Source organism: Nanorana parkeri, unplaced genomic scaffold, assembly GCF_000935625.1.
Source record: "Nanorana parkeri isolate BGI_ZX_2015 unplaced genomic scaffold, ASM93562v1 scaffold460, whole genome shotgun sequence".
Taxonomy (NCBI): domain Eukaryota; kingdom Metazoa; phylum Chordata; class Amphibia; order Anura; family Dicroglossidae; genus Nanorana; species Nanorana parkeri.
In genome coordinates this window covers 443,808-462,301 of record NW_017306728.1, presented here as the reverse complement: position 1 = coordinate 462,301, position 18,494 = coordinate 443,808, and the positions used below count along the sequence as shown (strand labels likewise).

At 44.9% G+C, this 18,494-nt stretch overlaps 2 protein-coding genes and 1 long non-coding RNA gene across 3 annotated transcripts in view; 1 reads left to right on the top strand and 2 right to left on the bottom strand.

Moving 5' to 3' along the window:
* TRAPPC12 (trafficking protein particle complex 12) overlaps positions 1-8,970 on the bottom strand; it is a gene marked incomplete at its 5' end in the record, with an annotated part of 102,482 nt that extends 93,512 nt beyond the window's left edge. The window contains 2 exons of the mRNA XM_018560499.1: positions 3,508-3,624; positions 7,786-8,970. Of these exons, the coding sequence (XP_018416001.1) occupies positions 3,508-3,624; positions 7,786-8,970 (1,302 nt within the window). The remainder of the gene's footprint in view (positions 1-3,507; positions 3,625-7,785) is intronic.
* Position 8,971: 1 nt separating this feature from the next.
* Positions 8,972-11,391, bottom strand: LOC108790284. The gene is made up of 2 exons (XR_001941443.1): positions 11,305-11,391; positions 8,972-9,008 (listed from the first exon to the last, which is right to left on the bottom strand). It is a non-coding gene; the product is annotated as an uncharacterized LOC108790284 (long non-coding RNA).
* A 52-nt stretch (positions 11,392-11,443) lies between these two features.
* TSSC1 (tumor suppressing subtransferable candidate 1) overlaps positions 11,444-18,494 on the top strand; it is a 178,028-nt gene continuing 170,977 nt past the window's right edge. Inside the window, exon 1 of the mRNA XM_018560505.1 lies at positions 11,444-11,615. Coding sequence (XP_018416007.1) covers positions 11,574-11,615 — 42 coding nt within the window. The 5' untranslated portion in view covers positions 11,444-11,573. The remainder of the gene's footprint in view (positions 11,616-18,494) is intronic.

Below are 18,494 nucleotides of genomic sequence, written 5' to 3'. Positions count from 1 at the left end.
GCAAATATATACATTTTATTAGAACTGAAAATTGAGCCTGCTATTGCAATGTTTCAATCTGACAAAGTTGATTTCCTGGCTGTCATGCCTATCCTTACCCACCAACACTGAGTCACTGATTTGGAACATGTCGGCAGTAATGGACTTCTGCAGACTGGAAATCATGAGACAAATACAACTACAGTGCATATCACTGAGAACCTTGTCATAGTTGGCATCTCTGCCCTTAGAGTCATCAAAGCAAGATTAAAGATATGGTGGTCTAATCATCAAAGTTTTCACCCGAGATTCACACATTTTTCTCATTACAGTAAATCATAAATGAAACAAGTACGACAATATAAAAAATAGAGCTCATAGCAACACCAAGGCTCACCACACACATTACAATTTAACTGAACAATTTCCTTTGGCTCTATCAAGTGGGATAGTATGGAGTGCAATGGCCGCCCTGACCGAGTACAGATTGAGCAGATAGTTTAAAGTGATAATAAAGTCACAAGGATTTTAAGCAATTTCCAATGCTGATGAAATCACCTACAATGGACGCTGCTCCTTGATGTTTAAAAGTTTTAGTTTCCTGCAGAACCAGCTGGTCTCCTGAGTACTGGCCCTGATATCCTGTATAGGGTGACTCCTTTCCCTTGCAGGATCCTATGGAGCCACCCGTGTGTGTCTCCACAAATACACAGGCACAGCAAGGCAAATCATTACTCTGCTCCCTTCTCCAAGAGAGTAGATGAACAGTTGCTGGAGACTGCTCCGTCCCTTGTGATCTTGTACTGGACAGGAAGTTCAGGGAAGCCGAGCTGAGAGAGTTGGAGCTGTTCAGAAATATGAGGACTGTAAGTGTTTAGTCACCAATGTAAAGAAATACTTTGCTGGGCCATGTCTATTTGTTTGATCTGGATTTATCATTGAAAGAGGTTTGACAGTGTAAGTAGGTCCTCATATTACACCGTTCCGATAAATCTGATGCCCTGGTTGATTGTAAAGAGATTGTATAGTCAGACTGTAAAGTTTGTGGTGAGCTTTAAACTGTACTGTGCAGATTGATGGTAGATCTGTTGGGCAAAAGTGCCTAATGTATAGTAGGTTGGCCATCACTTGGAAAGAGAAACTGATGGCCAGGGGAGAAAAAAAGAAAAAGGATGAAGAGAAAAGAAAATTTGATGGATGCAGTACAGAATCTTATTTGTAAAAACTAGGGATGCACCAATACTGTTTTTTTGGTATCGCGTACCAATATTTTGCTTTCGGCACTCACCGATGCAGAGTACCGATACCGGTGCTTCCGCTAGCATCAAGCCGCCTTCCCAGCCAATTCACAAGGAGACGGATCATTACTCGCCACCCGGCTTCCCGATTGCACGGGAAGCCGACTCCATGTTCCCCAACAATACTGCCGGTCAGTGGAAGATTTCCTCTGACCGGAAGTTCTGGTATCGGGGAAGGTATCTTGCCCAAATACTTGGTATCGGCACCAATACTAGTATAACTACATCTCTAGTAATAACATTGCTATCTAATGCAGGAGGAACAGTGCGCTCCAGTGACGAGTGCATGTTATATAAAACACACAGGCAGCACATAACCATTGTCACACAGATACCAATATTTAATCATAGATTCCAAAATGAAGGGAAACACTAATAAAATGAATGCAGCAGGACCCCATTTGTACAAACATTCATAGATATGTCCACACCAGTAATAGTAGCCAATGGCTTTGGTATAATATAGGCATAAAGGGGAGATCTATGGTCAAAAACTAAAAATAAATCTGTATTTCTATATTGGATTTCCATAAAGTCTATCCCATTTCGAATGACTATGTCCTTCAAAGAAGTCTGTAAACCTACTTACTGACGATGCCCATAGGATGGAATTCCTGAATCCAATGACACAATCTCACTCAGCCTTGTGAATATGCACTTCTTTGTGTCACCACTCTCAAGGAGCCTGCCTGAACTACATTTCTGAACAATGTATCATTGTCACTGCTTGCTGGAAGCAATGCATCATGGGATATATAGTCTTGAGAACTCGAGATTGCATCACTTCAGGCAGCAGGGAAAGAGACACAAAGCACACTGGGAATCCAGGAAGCTGATGAAAGTGATGGGCAGACAGAAGGCTACATTATTATTATTATACAGGATTTATATAGAGTCAACAGTCTGCCCAGCACTTTACAATATAAGGAAGACATTACAGTTACAATACAATTAAAGACAAGATAGTGAGGAGGACCCTGCCCCTGAGGGCTTACAATCAAAAAGAGAAGGGTAGGTGATACATGAGGAGGTAGCTGTGTGGGAATGAGTTGTTTGAGAAAGTAACAGTTCAGTGGTTAGGTTGAGGTGGGATAGGCTTCTCTGAAGAGATGAGTCTTCAGGGATCGACTAAAGGCAGACAGAGTAGGAGATAGCCAGACAGGTTGGAGTAGAGAGTTCCAGAAGATAGAAGACTCTAGAGAAGTCCTGGAGGAGAGCATGGGAGGAGCTGCCAAGGAATCTAAAGAGCAGGAGGCTTTGGAAGAGTGGAGGGGATGGTTAGGGTGACATAATGAGACAAGGTTTGAGATATAGCCAGATGCAGAGTTGTGGATGGCTAAGTTGTTGTTGTTAATATTTTGAATTGTATTCTTTGGGCTATTGGAAGCCATTGTAGGGAGTGACAGAGGGGGGCGGGGGATTGAAGCCAGTGTAGGGATTGGCAGAGAGGGGTTGCAGACACTGAGCGGTTGGTCAGGTGGATGAGTCTGGCAGCAGCATTCATGATAGACTGAAGGGGGGATATCCTGTGTAATAGAAGGCCAATGAGGAGGGAGTTGCAATAGTGAAGACGAGAGATAACAAGGGAGTGTATGAGTAGTTTTGTGGTTTCATTGGTGAGGAAGGGGCGTATTTTGGAGATGTTATGAAGGTGAAGGCAGCAGGATTTGGAAAGTGATTGGATGTGGGGCAGAAAGATGAGGTCCGAGTCAAGGATTATAAAAGGGATTTATTCAAGTAAGCTTTGATTGCATTATCAAAAACAACTCAATGTGTTCCTATTACAGTGCTGATATATAACAGGAGAGGATATGCTGGGACTTTACAACGTTACATATACAGTATATACTTCTATGTCTACATTAGTCTTTTCAACTCATTGGCTACTATTATCAGTGTGGACGAGTCTATGAATGTTTGATTATGAATGAGAGCCCTGTTATCAATTTAATTTCATTATACTATAATTTTATTTTTAGTGTTTCACTTCATTTTGGCAAATAGTAATAAAGATTGATATTTGTATATTATCTGTGAAATAACGGGTATGTGCTGAAGCCCCATGTGTTATGCAAGTTCCCATCAAATGTAGATTATTAGTCCAAGCATAGAAACCTTTTTCATTTTTGAACATTTTGGCTCACAATATTCACTCACAAGTTTTCTTGGAATTCTAACATTTTGCATAAAAGGTTTTATAAAAGTTCAGAGAGAAACCACAGATACTTACAAGAAGTTGCTTAAGCCCCAGAAATGTCTGCTCCACCGAGTTGGCGGTGAGAACCTGTCTTTTCATGGCCGCCTGTTCACCAAGAAAGCGCAACATGAGATCCCGTACAGCGTCTCCCTGAAATATACAGAAAGCAGTGTAAGTCTTATGTAAGCCAGAACCAGTGCGGTTTCATTTTATACCTACGGGAGGGGACCAGAGCAAATCTGCTTCCCAATATTGCATCAGTTGGACTATTACAGTTGATCGTACACACAGAACATTTATATATTGAAGTGACACTAAACTCAGGAGTTAAAGGAGAACTATTGGGTTAGGGCTTTTCCCCATAGCTCTCCTTAGGGTAACGGGAGGACACAAACTAGCGTCCTCCCGTCACCCTAGGCTCAGTATACCGCGAGCTACAGCTCGCAGTATACTGAGACGCCGCAGCTGAAGCGGATCCCCACAATTGTGCCGGGATCCGCCCAGCTGCGTGACTGACAGCTGGCTCTGCCTATCAAGAGGCAGAGCCAGCTGTACCCGCCCCCTCTCCCGTCCGTTCCGCCAGTCAGCGCTGGCGGATCTGAGCGGGGAGACTCCAGCCCCTCCCCTGTCACGGCAGAGAGCCGTGACAGGATCGAGAGGTGAGCGAACGCCGGTATGTGTTCGCTCACTTCCCGATCTACTGAGCCGACCTGTGACAGTCTCATTGTCACAGGTCGGCTAGAACTATGAGGTGAGTGAAAAGCACTCACCTCATAGTTCTCCTTTAAATCTTAAAAATACATTCAAGTACCTTCAATATTTAAAAAATGTATCTTATTTGTGTAGCACTCGGCTGTAGATCCTCAAATCATCTCTGAATAGGTGCTGACACTGTCCTTCCTTCTGGAGGGGGCTACTGTTGTTCTCCATGGTCCCTGTGTGTCTTGTGAAGTAGTCACCGCTCCAAGGTCACTCCTGTGATAGACTACAATCTCATGTTTAGTTTACCAATTTGTATTGAGATTGTAGTCCATCACAGGAGTGAGCTTGTCTGGCTTGTATAATACCATAGCCCAGCACTAGCTCTGCATGTGTTGACTATCTCTGCAGACTGAAGATCTAGATGGCAATGCCTCTGCAGGAGAGAAGAGAGATGTCCCTTCTCTGAGTCATATAGTCTTATGAATCGCCTGCATTCCATACAGCATTGCAACCGTATTGTTATTGTTTGTGGTTATTGTGACATGGACGGCACACTGTTGCACAAAGTATTGGATGGAAATTCATCAGCACTCACACGAATTAAAGCGTGAACTCACACGAATTAAAGCGTGGAGTTACATCACATGTGTTATCTAAGCCAACATTTTGGAGCCACGCAAGGTCCCTTCTTCAGGGCAACCATCATCATTATGCCGCCGTGATGAAGGGACCCTGCATAAACCAGAAAACGTTAGCATAGATGACACACGTGACGTAATTCAGCTGTATGTGCAGCTTGAGTGTCTGCCACTTAGGTTTATTAATAGAGCTCGGCACTAAACCAGGCATCTGAACCCCTGGAGTGCCAAACTCATGTTTGCCGTCGACTCAAAAAGGGTAAATATGAAACATGTATTTGCCAAATATGCAAGATCCAGCCAGCCTAAAGCGGACTATACAGTATAAATAACCCAACAAAGGCATGCACTTAAAAGGATAATTAAACCCTTGGTTTTTGTTTGCATATATCTACTGCTAGCAAGCAGTAGATATATGCAAAAAACACAAAAAAAAAAGTTACGAAAAAGGTAAAAAATTAAAAAAACAAACAAACAAAAAAAAAATTGCCTGCGTCTCCGCCGCGTGCTTCTGTCCGAAGATCTAAAAAGTCCCGGGCAGACGCAAAGAAGGAAGGGGCGGGCACATGAACAGTACAGATCTTAAGACGGGAGCATGCGGCAGAAACACAAGGTAAGTCTATGCAGGCAGCGTGCACCCGCACAGACTCCGTGGGACACAGAGGACACAGCAATCAGCGCTGGATCAGAGACCGACACCAACATTGGAGGGACAGCTGAAACCTACTGGAAAGAAGAAGATGATCGAATCAAGAGGCATCATTTAAGGTAAGTCCTTACACAGGCATGGGGGGGGGGGGGGGGGGTAATTTATCCTTTAATGTCACTTTAAAGAACTTTATCCCTTTCACTAAAAATCACATCAGCATGCAGCTCTGCATGCCAATATGAAATCATCTTACTTTAGGTAAACAAACATTTGTTGGTTTTAGTTACAATTACTGTTTTCCCACTTCCTGGTTGAGTGAGGCAATGGTGATGTAGCCCTGACCTCACATCACCAGTGCCCTCCTGTGAAATATCATCTGTAAACTGAAAGGCATTGTTCCCCCCTGAGATGATGTGCACGGTCACATGTTCCAGAAGGCAGACCCAGAGTCTCAGGGAGTAAAGTAAGATGGATTTACCCTCTCTTAGTGAAAATGGCCATGTGAAACGAATGGGGAGGAGAATTAAAACAAAAAAAGCAGGGGTGTGGAATTCCTATCGCCCGACGCCTGGGACATGCAGTTTCGGGCACCGGGCGAGTAGTTTTCTAATACATTTAGCCCGGCGCCGGACAAGCAGAGCTAAATGCATATTGTGGAGCCGCCGCTCGTTTTCATACAAGTGATCTAATCAGATCACTTGTATGAAGCTAGAATCAGCGGCGATCCTGTTCGCCCCCCCGCAGATCAGACGAAGAACTTCCGTTCTTCGTCTGCTCTCTGCTATCACTGAGAGCGTGGCGCTGTAATCACAGCGCCACCTGTCTCGGCTGTCAGGAACTACACAGAACTTCTGTTCTGTGTTGGAGGGCAGGTTCCATAAAGAGAACCCGTCACCTCCAAACTATCACAGAGGATTTTAACATCCTCTGTGATAGGAATAAAATTAAGTTGGGGGGGAGAGTAGCAAATTATAAAAATGAAAAAACATTTTTTTAAAGTTATAAATTTTTTTACAAAATACTAAAATATATAAAAATTAAAAAAAAATAAGTGACAAACTAAAAAAAATGTAATTAAAACCAACTCCGCTGCCCCTGCCATCTGCATACTAATAAACGCACGCATAGGAAATTGTGTTTGTTGAGTCCTGACACCATTTCACTGTGTGCCATATTGTGGTAGCCATGCAGCAGAACTCTCTCACACGCACAATGTGCATTAAAGGGTAAGTTCACTTTCCCAGGTAATACAGGAAAATGGAATTACCCGATCAAATCTGGCCCGATCTCTCCCACCCCCCCTGCCAGCTATACTTAACTTTCTGCCAACAGTCCTTACCCTCCGCCAGTACAGGTGTCCTTACCCCGTACAGTCCAGCGCAGTCCTACCCTATGCATTTTGAATTTTGCTGGCAAATTGCAAGCACTCATTGGTCAGATGACCACGCTGACCAATGAGAAGCGCTATTTAGCAGTCAAATACAGTTCTGATTAGGGATGCACAGATACGGAGTATTTGGGCGAGTACTTGTACTCGCCCAAATGCTCAGATACCATCCCCAATACTGGAACTTCCGGTCAGATGAAGATTTCCTCCGACCGGCAGTGCTGTAGGGGAACATGGAGCCAGCTTCCCGTGCGATCAGGAAGCGGTGCAGTGACTAATGACGCGCCTCCCAGTTTCCTGATTGGGCGGGAAGCCAGCTCCTTGCTGATTGGCTGCCAATCAGCCTCGAGCCGTCCTCCCGGCCAATCAGGTCATTACACTCCGCCAGGTTTCCTGATTGGCTAGCAAGCTGGCTTGATGCTGATTGGCCGGGAAACCGGCTTCCCAGCCATTCACAATCGAGCTGGCCAAACAACATGGAGTCGGCTTCCCTGGCAGTCAGGAAGCCGGGTAGCATCTCATTACCCGCTGCCCGGCTTCCTGATTGCCCGGGAAGCCTGCTCCATGCCAACAGAAGCACCGATACTGAAAGCGATAGCGAGTACTGAAAGCAAAATACTTTTTTTTTGTATTGGGACAAGTAAATTGTCATGAAGGACAAGTAGATTTGACCCCCGCTTTAGCCCTTGGACTATTTTCACACCTCTGAAAAGGTATGCAAAGAATAGAAAACACAGGGTTAGATCTACTATGAACAGCTTAAGGACGGACATATTTCTAAGCAGTTCTATATTACAGACAGCAAAGCCATTCTACAGCCTCACTGTCTCTTGAGAAAGCCATTCCAGTTATATTTACCTATTTTAGTCAAGTCGAAGAGAAAAGCATAATTCTAGCCCACAAACAGCACCAATCTATCACCTTTAACCACTTACCTGAATATTATCAAACTTTAGCCCTGGCATAGTAAGCTTCTCCTTATCAACGAACACAGGGTTGTACTGCTGTGTGGCTACAGAGATGAGGATGTTCCTGGTTTCTTCAGACGGCAGCCAAGCATCATTTCTCCTGTCCATCTCGCTCATGTTTAGGGCAGTGGCAAATGGATCATCACTTCCAGCAAACACACTCTGGATCTGTGAGAAGGGCTTTGGGGACGGAGGTATTTCCACAGAAGCTGACGAGCCACTTGAATCTAAAGCCATATTACCCATATAGAAACTGACGGCAGGAGGGGTCTGAGAACTGCTCGCATCAGGAGTTACAGGTGCTGGGCTTATTTCCGCAACAGAAGGTGCTGCATTTGGATTACTGACCGAGATAAACATTGAGGAGGTGGTGAAGGAATCAAAAAAGTCTGAACCAGAGGAATTAGGGCCCCCGTTATCAGAGAAAAAGTTGCTTAAGCTTGGACTGGGCTGGACAACGTGTGTTTGAGTCTTTAAGGTGCTTTTAAATTCAATTCCAAAGCTTGGCGACTTGACCATTTGAGATTCAAAGCCATGGTGGACTAAAAAGGACTGTTGTGCATTAGCCTGGCTGAAGATGGTACAGACCGGGATGGTTTCCTCAGCTTGAGAAGATGTAATGACTGGAATAACCGAATCTTCTTTGTGTTCAATTTCAGGCGCCTGCACATTAGGAATGATCCCCTCATCCACCTCACTCACCTGATCCTGAAGTTGGGCAGGGGTGTCAATCACAGGCAACTTGTCTGCAGCAGAGTTTTCAGGACTAACATCTAACTCCGAGCTATTTTTGCTATTTACACTTGGATTATATTCTTTATCTGTGTCTTGCTCTATTACCATAGTGTCACTGCTTTCAATTTCATCAACAATGTCCTGAAGGCAGCCAAGATCTCCAGCATCGTCTTCACTGATGTTGGGGGAGTCAGAGATGATCACACTTTCCATCATCTGCTCATTAAGTTTGTCCAGCAAGTTTCCAGAATCTTCGGACAGGGTGACATTTTCTTCAGATTCAAAGGTGTCGGCATCAAGATCAATGGTCTCCTCATGAAGAAGAAGGATCTCCTCCTGCACTTCTGGAGCTTTGTCTATGGGTAGTCCTACAATGTTACCAGAGTCGACTTCAGCTATGCTGCTGGCAGATTCTATGTCATTTTCTAGGCAGGTATCTAGGTTCTCCATTGTTCCTACAAAGAAAGAAAAGACCTTGATCATGTTGTATGTGAACACAGCAGACTGCCCAAGTAACTAGAATAATAATAATAATAATAATAATAATAATAATAACTAATAATAAGAACATAAGTGCATTACTCAACTGACTACTAAGTGTCCACAGACAGTAGATTCAATGTTCGGAAAAAACGGATGCCAAACCAAAAGGTGAAAAAGAGTCCAAAAGGGACTTTTAGGGCCACACCCACAATACCCAATACTGCACCAGTTTGACTATCACAGTTGATCGCACACACAGAACATTAATATATTAAAGTGACACTAAACTCGTTAAATCTTAAAAATACATTCAAGAACCTTAACTATTAATAAAAATGTATCTTATTTGTGTATCACTCGGCTGTAAATCCTCAAATTATCTCTGAATTGGTGCTGGCCCGTCCAAACCTGATGAAGACTCAACAAAATGATAGCCCCGGCCAGAATGTAAACAAATGGGCGGAGCAAGCCATAAGGTCATGCATCACTCTGACTACTTTTGTTCCCCATGGTCCCTGTGTGTGTTGTAAAGTAGTCACTGCTCCAAGCTCACTCCCATGATGGACTACAATCTCAATACAAATTAGTAAACTAAACATGAGATTATAGTCCATCACGGGAGAGAGCTTGGAGCGGTAACTACTTTACAACACACACAGGGCCCATGGGGAACAAACGTAGCCCCCCTCCAGAAGGAAGGACAGTGTCAGCACCAATTCAGAGATGATTTGAGGATCTACAGCCGAGTGATACACAAATAAGATACATTTTTGGTAATAGTTCGGGTACTTGAATGGATTTTTAAGATTTAACGAGTTTAGTGTCACTTTGATGAACCCCCTTTCCAGTTGCACATACTCCCCATGCAGTTCCGAAACATTGTAATTTCACTTCATGTAGCAAGAAAGCCAATAAAGATGACAGTTTGAAGCTTTAAGATGTGTGGACAATATACCTTTTATCAGTATACTGCGGCACCATCCAGCCGTTATCCCAGCACCAAACTAAAAGGGGTCTATTATTATGGTGCGCAAAGAAGATATTACCATGATGTTCTGTAGTCCTAACACTTTCTGTCCTGGGATGACAACACTGCTCCTCCACAGATACATTATAGTAAGAAAGCGTTGTCGCCCCAGGACAGGAAGTGTGTTACTGGCCATATCACCAGGTGAAAATAAAGGAAAATCAAGCTGGCCATACACGGCTCGAACCTCGGCCGACTACTGCTGACTTGGTTGAAGTTCAAGTGTTCACCCGGCTTGACACAAGTCGATTATTCAATGTACTTTTGTTGAAGGAGCCATGCAGAAAATTGTCACCCAACCAGTGACAGCAACCAATCAGACGCAGTCACTGTTCAGGTATTCCGACAGCAACATAGCATAGAATAGTCCGGAGCATGCAGGGGAGGTATATGAATATTCCTCTATCCATGCGGTTAGTGTAGGCGGAGAGATCTATTTTATTTATTTTGTTCAGCACGCGAGCTGAACGGAATCTATAAGAGTGTGTCCAGTGTGTGTCTGGGTCAATTGCGGACACCCAGACCCACGCAGATGTTTGGGTGTGCAGATGAGTGTACAGCCGCATCCTCCCATAGGGAAGAACAGGCTGCTACACGCAGCACCTGTCCCTCCCATGACCGGCCCATTTTCAGGTGTGCACGCTGCACAGATGTGTACGCCCCATCTGAATTGAGGTCTTATGAAGCAACCACATCCGAGGACTGGTCAGCTGTAGTTATGTGCAGTGTGAACCGACACACTCATTGCCCGTCCCAATCAGATGCGGCTGGGGCATTCTCTTCCCTACAGCTACACACAACAAAAGAGTTGGGAAATGCCCCGGCCGCAGCTGATTGGACCAGGAGGGGTGTGTCACTGACACTTTGGCGCAGGCTCGGTTCACATCAATCCCGCACACATGGCTGGTAATCTGCAACAAATTCCATTTCCTGTTCAGATTTATCATTAAGTGATGTTGGCTCCCATATGGTCATCCTCAGGCTTTACGCATCACACACCTAATACTTGTCTATAAGATTAGCAGCTTTCCAGACAACACCACAGATAGGGGCCTGCAAACATGTATCAGCCTAACACTGAGTATAACATGCAGGTTACATTGTACACACTGAATGGCAGTCATGTTTCCAGGGATGAAGCCCTGAACTGGCAGAGAGCGAGACACACAGAGAACACATAACACCGGGGTCCTCCACAGCCAGACATGAGAGAAATTCTCTGCCCGTTCCCCTCTGCTCACCTGACAGCCGGGGCCCCGAGGACTCAACGCCGCCCTGCATACCCTGCCTGTCACTTTCAGGAGCTACCGGCAGTCACTGCGCATGCGCGGACCCACCGTCCAGTCATTCCAGGCACGCGCAGATGAATGAATGAACTTTATTTACACGCGAGCAATGTTGTCAAACAGGAAGGAGAGCGGCTACGGAAGCCGACAGGAGCCCCACCAGATCCAGGTGTATGCTACGAGCAGGATTCGCCTAGGCACTGTGGTGACCAGTGCAAGGAACTATGGAGGATGACGCCCCTGTGATCTACGGCCTGGAGTTTCAGGTGTGTGTTTTCTGCAGGTGATTGATGGTCTATGGCTACGAAGAGGTCTGGACTGCCTTGGCATTTCCAGTGTAATGGGACTATAGGTCCCAGCAGGCTGAGGCTTACACAGTGGTTGCCATTAGTGACTGGTTTCCAGGGACTTTTCTACATTTTTGAGACGTGACCCTACAACACAGTCCCTATAGGTGTACCCAGTGCAAAAGTGAAATTATTCTGCATGTTAAGGGACAATTCACATCTATGGATTGCAGTAATGCACATGACATGCGTTGATGCATGGTGGTGCCATTCATTTTGTATAGAACTGTAATGTGCTGAGGCAGTATGCATGCGTTGCTGTGCATGACAATGCATCCTAGTGTGTTGTGACAAAAATTGTATCACATGTCATGATTTGTGACTGATATTTGCTTGGAAATGCCTTAAATTACCTTCATTGGTGAAAATTCTGCTTCCTGTGCTCTCTCTTGACAGAGCTGAGTAATAGCCACACCCCTTATCACAAGTGTCCTCACACTGCTGAGCTCTCTGTTGTCAGAGCTGAGTAATAGCCACACCCCTTATCACAAGTGTCCTCACACTGCTGAGCTCTGTTGGCAGTGCTGAGTAATAGCCACACCCCTTTATCACATATGTCTTCACACTGGTTTGCTCTCTGTTGACAGACCTGATTAATAGCCACGCCCCTTATCACAAGTGTCCTCACACTGCTGTGCTCTCTGTTGGCAGAGCTGAGTAACAGCCACACCCCAAAGCACATGTGTCCTCACACAGACTTGTATTGCAGAGACCAAAACAGTGTAAATTACTAAGAGCACTGGGTCTGATTTTGGTACCCGTTGAACAGCCAGGTACGTGAAGATAAGGCTATAAAACTGGAGGTTGTCAGGACAGTGTCTATCGGGCTGCATTAAAGTATATTTATAGCCCAAATGTTTTCGTTTTTAGAGTAGGGAATTGCAAAACCCCCTTAAAGTCTTATTTTTTTTTTTTTCTTCGTTTGCTATGTTGGGCAAATTTCCCTTCAATTCCACAACAGGAAATGAGAGCAAACTTTTACAAAATAAAGAAAAATTCTATATTGTAATAGGGGAAGTCCTAATTTGATCAAAATACCACTTCATTAAATCTGTATGCAGCACGCACGCACGCACGCACACACACACAGGCAGTTCAAGAAGATCCCTTGCAGTTGGACAGCCCCTGCACTGTAAAGGTGCCCATACACTGTACGACTCTCGTACGAGAATCGCCGGAAATCCCACGATCGTACGAGAATCGTACAGTGTATGGAAGGTGTGCAACCGCTTCTACTGTACGGTCGCACGTCTTCCATCGAACAAGCAGGCTGGAAAACGATTCTCGGCGGGTTAGTGGCCTGCTTGTTCGACAACTGCCGAACGGGCCGGTGTGCTGCCCGTTTGCAGTGATCGGAAGCCCGCCCCTCTCTGCGGTCATCGGAAGCCCGCCCCTCAGCGGGGCGGGCTTTCGATGATCGCAAGTACGATCTGCCCGTCCAAGATGGGCAGATCGTACAAGCTTTCAATGAGCTTACGACCATCGCAAGACAAAGGTCTTGCGATAGTCGTAAGGTGTATGGGCACCTTAATGGAGAATATTAGAAAATGTTATCTTCATGTGTGTGACAACCTCTTCCATCATTTTTTGTTCTGTTGTCACAGGAAGAGGAAGTAAAGTAAATCCACCCAACTAGGGTACAGACAGCAGTTAAAACTTGACAAAAGTATTTGTACCCTAGTTTATCCTAAACGATAAATCCAAGCCGCATTCAATTTACTCGGACAGTTCAATCTATATTCCCCCTGACCCACTTATGCTCACTGTCACAGTGCTCTATTTTGCCACTGTAAGGGTCCGTTCACACCAACCACTGCACTAAATAACACACCAACTGGTGGTCGGTGCCTGGCACAGCGCTGGTCCCGCGGCACATCGCAGTGTGTACTTTTTTTTTAAAAGAACTTTATTGAAATGTCACAAGTGATATTTCATTCAGTTCTACGGGCACAGCGGGGTGAGAGGCGGTGGTACTACATCACATTAATTCCATTGCACTAAAAAAAGTACTGCATGCCATACTTTCTTCAGCGGTGGTTTGAATGGTGTCCATCCGTGACAATGCAAATTGCCTTCTCTTGTGTTGGAAAAAGCGTCCAACCCCAATGAACCCCCTATGAATGGGCCCTCAAACAATTGGGGCTTCCAGGTATGGGAGAGCATGGCACCTCCTATTCAGGATGCAGTGTTCAGATTTGAATGCCCAATTTCCAGGGCCAAACACTGTCATGTGAGGGATGGAGTGCAAGCGTCAGTCTCTGACACCAGGTGACATGGAGCTTACACAGAGTTAGGACTGCAGAGTAAGGCCCCCTTCACACTGAGCGACATGAAAATCGCGCGACTTTGAGCGATATTGCGCGACGAGCGATATTGAGCGACGTCTTCCTATTGGGCTGTATGCAATCAGGAGCAATATCGCTCAAAATCGCTCTAAAAAAGGGTCATGTAGGAGCGACGAGCTACAAGCGATATTGAGCAACGAGATGTGAACAGCTCCATTTAAATGTATTGGAGAAGCTACATAGAGCGATATCGTGCGATAAATCGCTCAGTGTGAACGGGGCCTAAAATAGCAGGGGGTGGAGTGGGGCATAAGGGCTGATTCATACCTAAGCGACAGCGTTTTCATGCGTTTTTTTTTGGTGGGCATTTTTGCGCATATATTAACCACCTTCCGTCCATGGCCGTTTGTGAACGGCCGGACGGAAGTCTGCTAGGAGTGGGAGGGCGTCTTAAGATGTCCTGTCCCTCCCCCCTCTCGTGTGCGGCACTCAGCGCGCACACGAGAGGGGAAACTGTGAGCATGTAAACAGCCAGCGATGGCTGTTTACATACAAGCGATCACTTGCAGGAGCTGCGGGTGTGCGGCCTCCACCCCCCCCGTACCTCTGTCCCGCCGTCTCCTCTTCGCCGCTGCCGGTCCGTGATCCGATGTGGCCGGTGCTGCTGGGACCGGCACGGCGACGCTCTAACAGCAGATCAAAGGGAGATCATTACTCGATTTCCCTTTGATCTCTCTTCCTGTCCCCGAATGCAGGAAGTGATCTATATTACATCACTTCCTGCATTCAGTGTCACTCTCCAGTGCAGAACACCGGAGAGAAGCTGATGAAGCAGATCTCTGCTTCATCAGCTTCTGTGGGGGTCCCTAAGTGACATCAGAGTTCTTGGAGACCACTGATGTCTCCATAAAGAGGACCTGTTTGGTGAACTGGCCATTACATAGGGGATTTCTTAATCCCCTATGTTATAGCAATAAAGTTGTGTAAAAAAAAGTAAAAAAAACAAAAACATTACAGCATTAAAAAAAATAAAGGTAAAAAAAATATTCACAAATAATAATTAAAAAAAATAACACAAAAAATGTTTTAAAGTCCCCCTGCCCCAGCCACATACACACGCAAACATGCGTCGGGTGCGTCTATGTACAAAAACGACAATTGTGCCCATTATGCAGCACATTTTACATATCGCCGCGAACGCCGGAGTGAGAGCAATTATTTTAGGGCCATCAATCACTGATAACACTAAACTGAGGAGCGGTAAAAACGTTTAAAGTGTCGCCTATGGCCAATTTTGGTTGTGGTCGTTTTCTGCGATTTTGCGGGCACGCGCATTTTTAAAGGTTGACTTGTGTAGTGTCTATTTTACAGAGACACACAGCCCCAGCAGGAATACTGCTCAAATCATCTCTCCATAGGCATGGCACCACCCAGACTTAGCAGCATTAACACGACACAACCCATGAATTATGTTTTGAGCAATCTTTCTATGCATACAGCAACACTGTATTTTGAATTTTGGCGGGAAATGACATAATTGGATCACTTTTGGGCAGTGGTATTGGTCTCCTCACATACAAGGATGTGTATAAATGCTTGTCCATATCTGTTTGTAATTTTCACTTGTTCTGCCTGATGAAGGGGATCCTGTGTGACCCCGAAACGTTGCAATAAGTGTATTGTTGCATGATGCGTCAATAAAAGACGTTTTTCTACTTTGGAGTGCCGGTGTCCATAACTCTTTATACTGTGTCTATTTACCCGACGTGACCCCGTCTTTTATATTATACCAAAAAATTGGGGTGAAAATAAATGTTTCATAAAATTTTTTAGGGAAATATGTTTTTTTTCAAAATTTAGGGTACTTTTTTTGTTATATAGTAAAAAATAAAAACCCCAGTGGTGATTAAATACCACCAAAAGAAAGCTCTATGTGTCCCCAAAAAGTGGTATGAAATATGTATCAGTACAGCGCTGCATGACGGAATAAATGTCAGTCAAAGTACCGCAGCGCTGAATACTGAAAAATGGCCTGGCCAGGAAGGGGGTGAAACACCGCGGTCTTCAAGTGGTTAAGTCACGCCTTTTTATGAGCACATTAAAAGAAAATAGTCACCAGCACACCAAAGCAAATTCTGTCAATTCTTCTTTATTGACAAAAGAAAGGTATGTCACAATGCGTAGGGACATTTTGGAACCATTTCGGTCCCTTCATCAGGCATAGTGCGATGGGATTCTATGGCGTTTATGAGAAGATTGTGACACATTGAAATAAATGACAAAAATTCACGCAAACGTGCGTAAAAACGTGCAAAACCAATTTCAACGCGTGTTTTCTATTGACTCTCATTTTCCTTTAGATACAGATGATCAGCCATTGCAATAAGGTTATAATTGTGTTAAACGCTGTTACTTTATCTGATTTGTGATTATACAGGGTCTGTAGGCGGAAGTAGCCATATTTGCTCATTAGAGCTACAGAGTTTATATCCTTATTCTTTGTCCTTTGCTGTTCATATCTACCAGACATGTCTGTCTAATAGAAACAGTGTGACTGTTCCCTCAAGAATTGCAAATGCAGGATTGCAGTGAAATACTGATCTCGTGCTAGTCACTAACCTACAGACAACGTATTACGGTATTTTTTGAAGTTACAGAAATTTAGAGGCGTAGACCTCTCATTTCCCCAAAAAAAATTAGTAAATGCGCACACGTTAATTTAAAAAAAGAAAGGTGCATTTATAATTTTTCTGCATTTAAGCCTGCAGTGGATTGTAAACAAGACTCTAAACTCAGGAGTTACATTTTAAGAATAGATTTAATTACCTGAGCCCTGGTTCACACCTAGGTGGCGCCGTTTTTGCGCATTTGTACGCGCATTAGCAGCATGTGGTTATTTGCGAGTTGTGCACATTTGTATGCGTGTTTTAACGCACGTACATGAAGATGCGCGTCTTGATTGGCAGCTCATAAACCATTGTGGGCAATGGAAGAACGCGGGTATAAACGCGCAAAAACGCTCACAAAAATGTGCAACATACTTCTGTTGCGCGTTTCAGGACATTTCCAATGAAGTCTAAGGGGAGGAAACGCGCTTTTACCTGCCCAAAGAAGCTCCTGTATCTTTTCAGGCGTCTGGTGTTTTTCTGCTCGGGTGTGAACCAGGGCCATTGAAAATCATGGGATTTCCTGTGTTCGGCAGTTAAAAGCGCTTTTCAAACTGCTTAAAAACTCCTACAGGGATGTGGAATTCCTATCGCCCCGGGACAGGCAGTTGCGGGCGCCGGGCGAGTAGTTTGTTTGTACATTCAGCCCTGCTCCGGACAAGTAGAGCTGAATGTACAGTGGGAGCCGCCGCTCGTTTTCATACATGTGATCTGATCACATCACTTGTATAAAAGGAGCGGCGGCAATCGTGCCCGGCCTCCGCCGCCGTGGTTTTCGGGGTCCCCCGCTCCTCCTATGGGCTCTAGGTGAGCTCCTATGAGCCCGTAGAGCAGACGAAGAACGCCTGTTCTTCGTTTGCTCTGTGTTATCACTGAGGCCCCGTTCACATGTAGCGACTTATCGCGCATTTTTGCCGCGCGATATCGCGAGAAGTCGTCGGCCAATGCTATTCAATGGAGCTGTCTTAACTCCATGTCGCTCGTCTCGGTCGCAAGTCGCTTCTACCGGACCCTTTTTTCAGCGGATCTTGCTTTTTTTCTATGGAGCCTGACGGAGAAGGTCGCGCTACCGTCGCTGGATCGTCGCCCCAAAAGTCGCGCTATCCCGGCCGCTGCAAAGGTATGCCGCTACATGTGAACGGGGTCTAAGACCGTGCGCCACCTATCTCAGCTGTCAGGAACTGCACAGAACATCTGTTTTGTGTTGGAGGGCAGGTTCCATAGAGATAACCTGTCATCTCCAAACTATCACATAAGGGATTTTAATCCCCTATGTGATAGGAATAAAATTAGGTGGGAAAAAAAAGTTAAAAACAATAAAGTTATAAAAAATAATAAAATATATAAAAATAAAAGTGATAAAGTAAAAAACAAACAAACCCAAAAATGTTAAACCAACCCCGCTATCTGCAAGCAAATAAACACATGCATAGGACATTGTGTGTGCGTTGAGTGCTGCCGCCATTCCACTGTGCGCCATATTGTGGTAGCCAGGCAGCAGAACTCTCCTACACGCACAATGTGCATTAAAGGGTAAGTTCACTTTCCCAGGTAATACGGGAAAATGGAATTATCCGATCAAATCTGGCCCGATCTCTCCCAAACCCATCCCCCGGCTATACTTACCTTTCGGCAAACAGTCCTTAGCCTCTGCCAGTACAGGTGTACTATCTGTACCCCGTACCGCAGTCCAGCCCCATGCATTTTGAATTTCGCTCGCACATTGCAAGCACTCATTGGTCAGCGTGGTCAGGTAACCACGCTGACTAGGGCTGCAGCTAACGATTATTTTCATAATCGATTAGTTAGCTGATTATTAAGTTCGATTAATCGGATAAAAAAAAAAA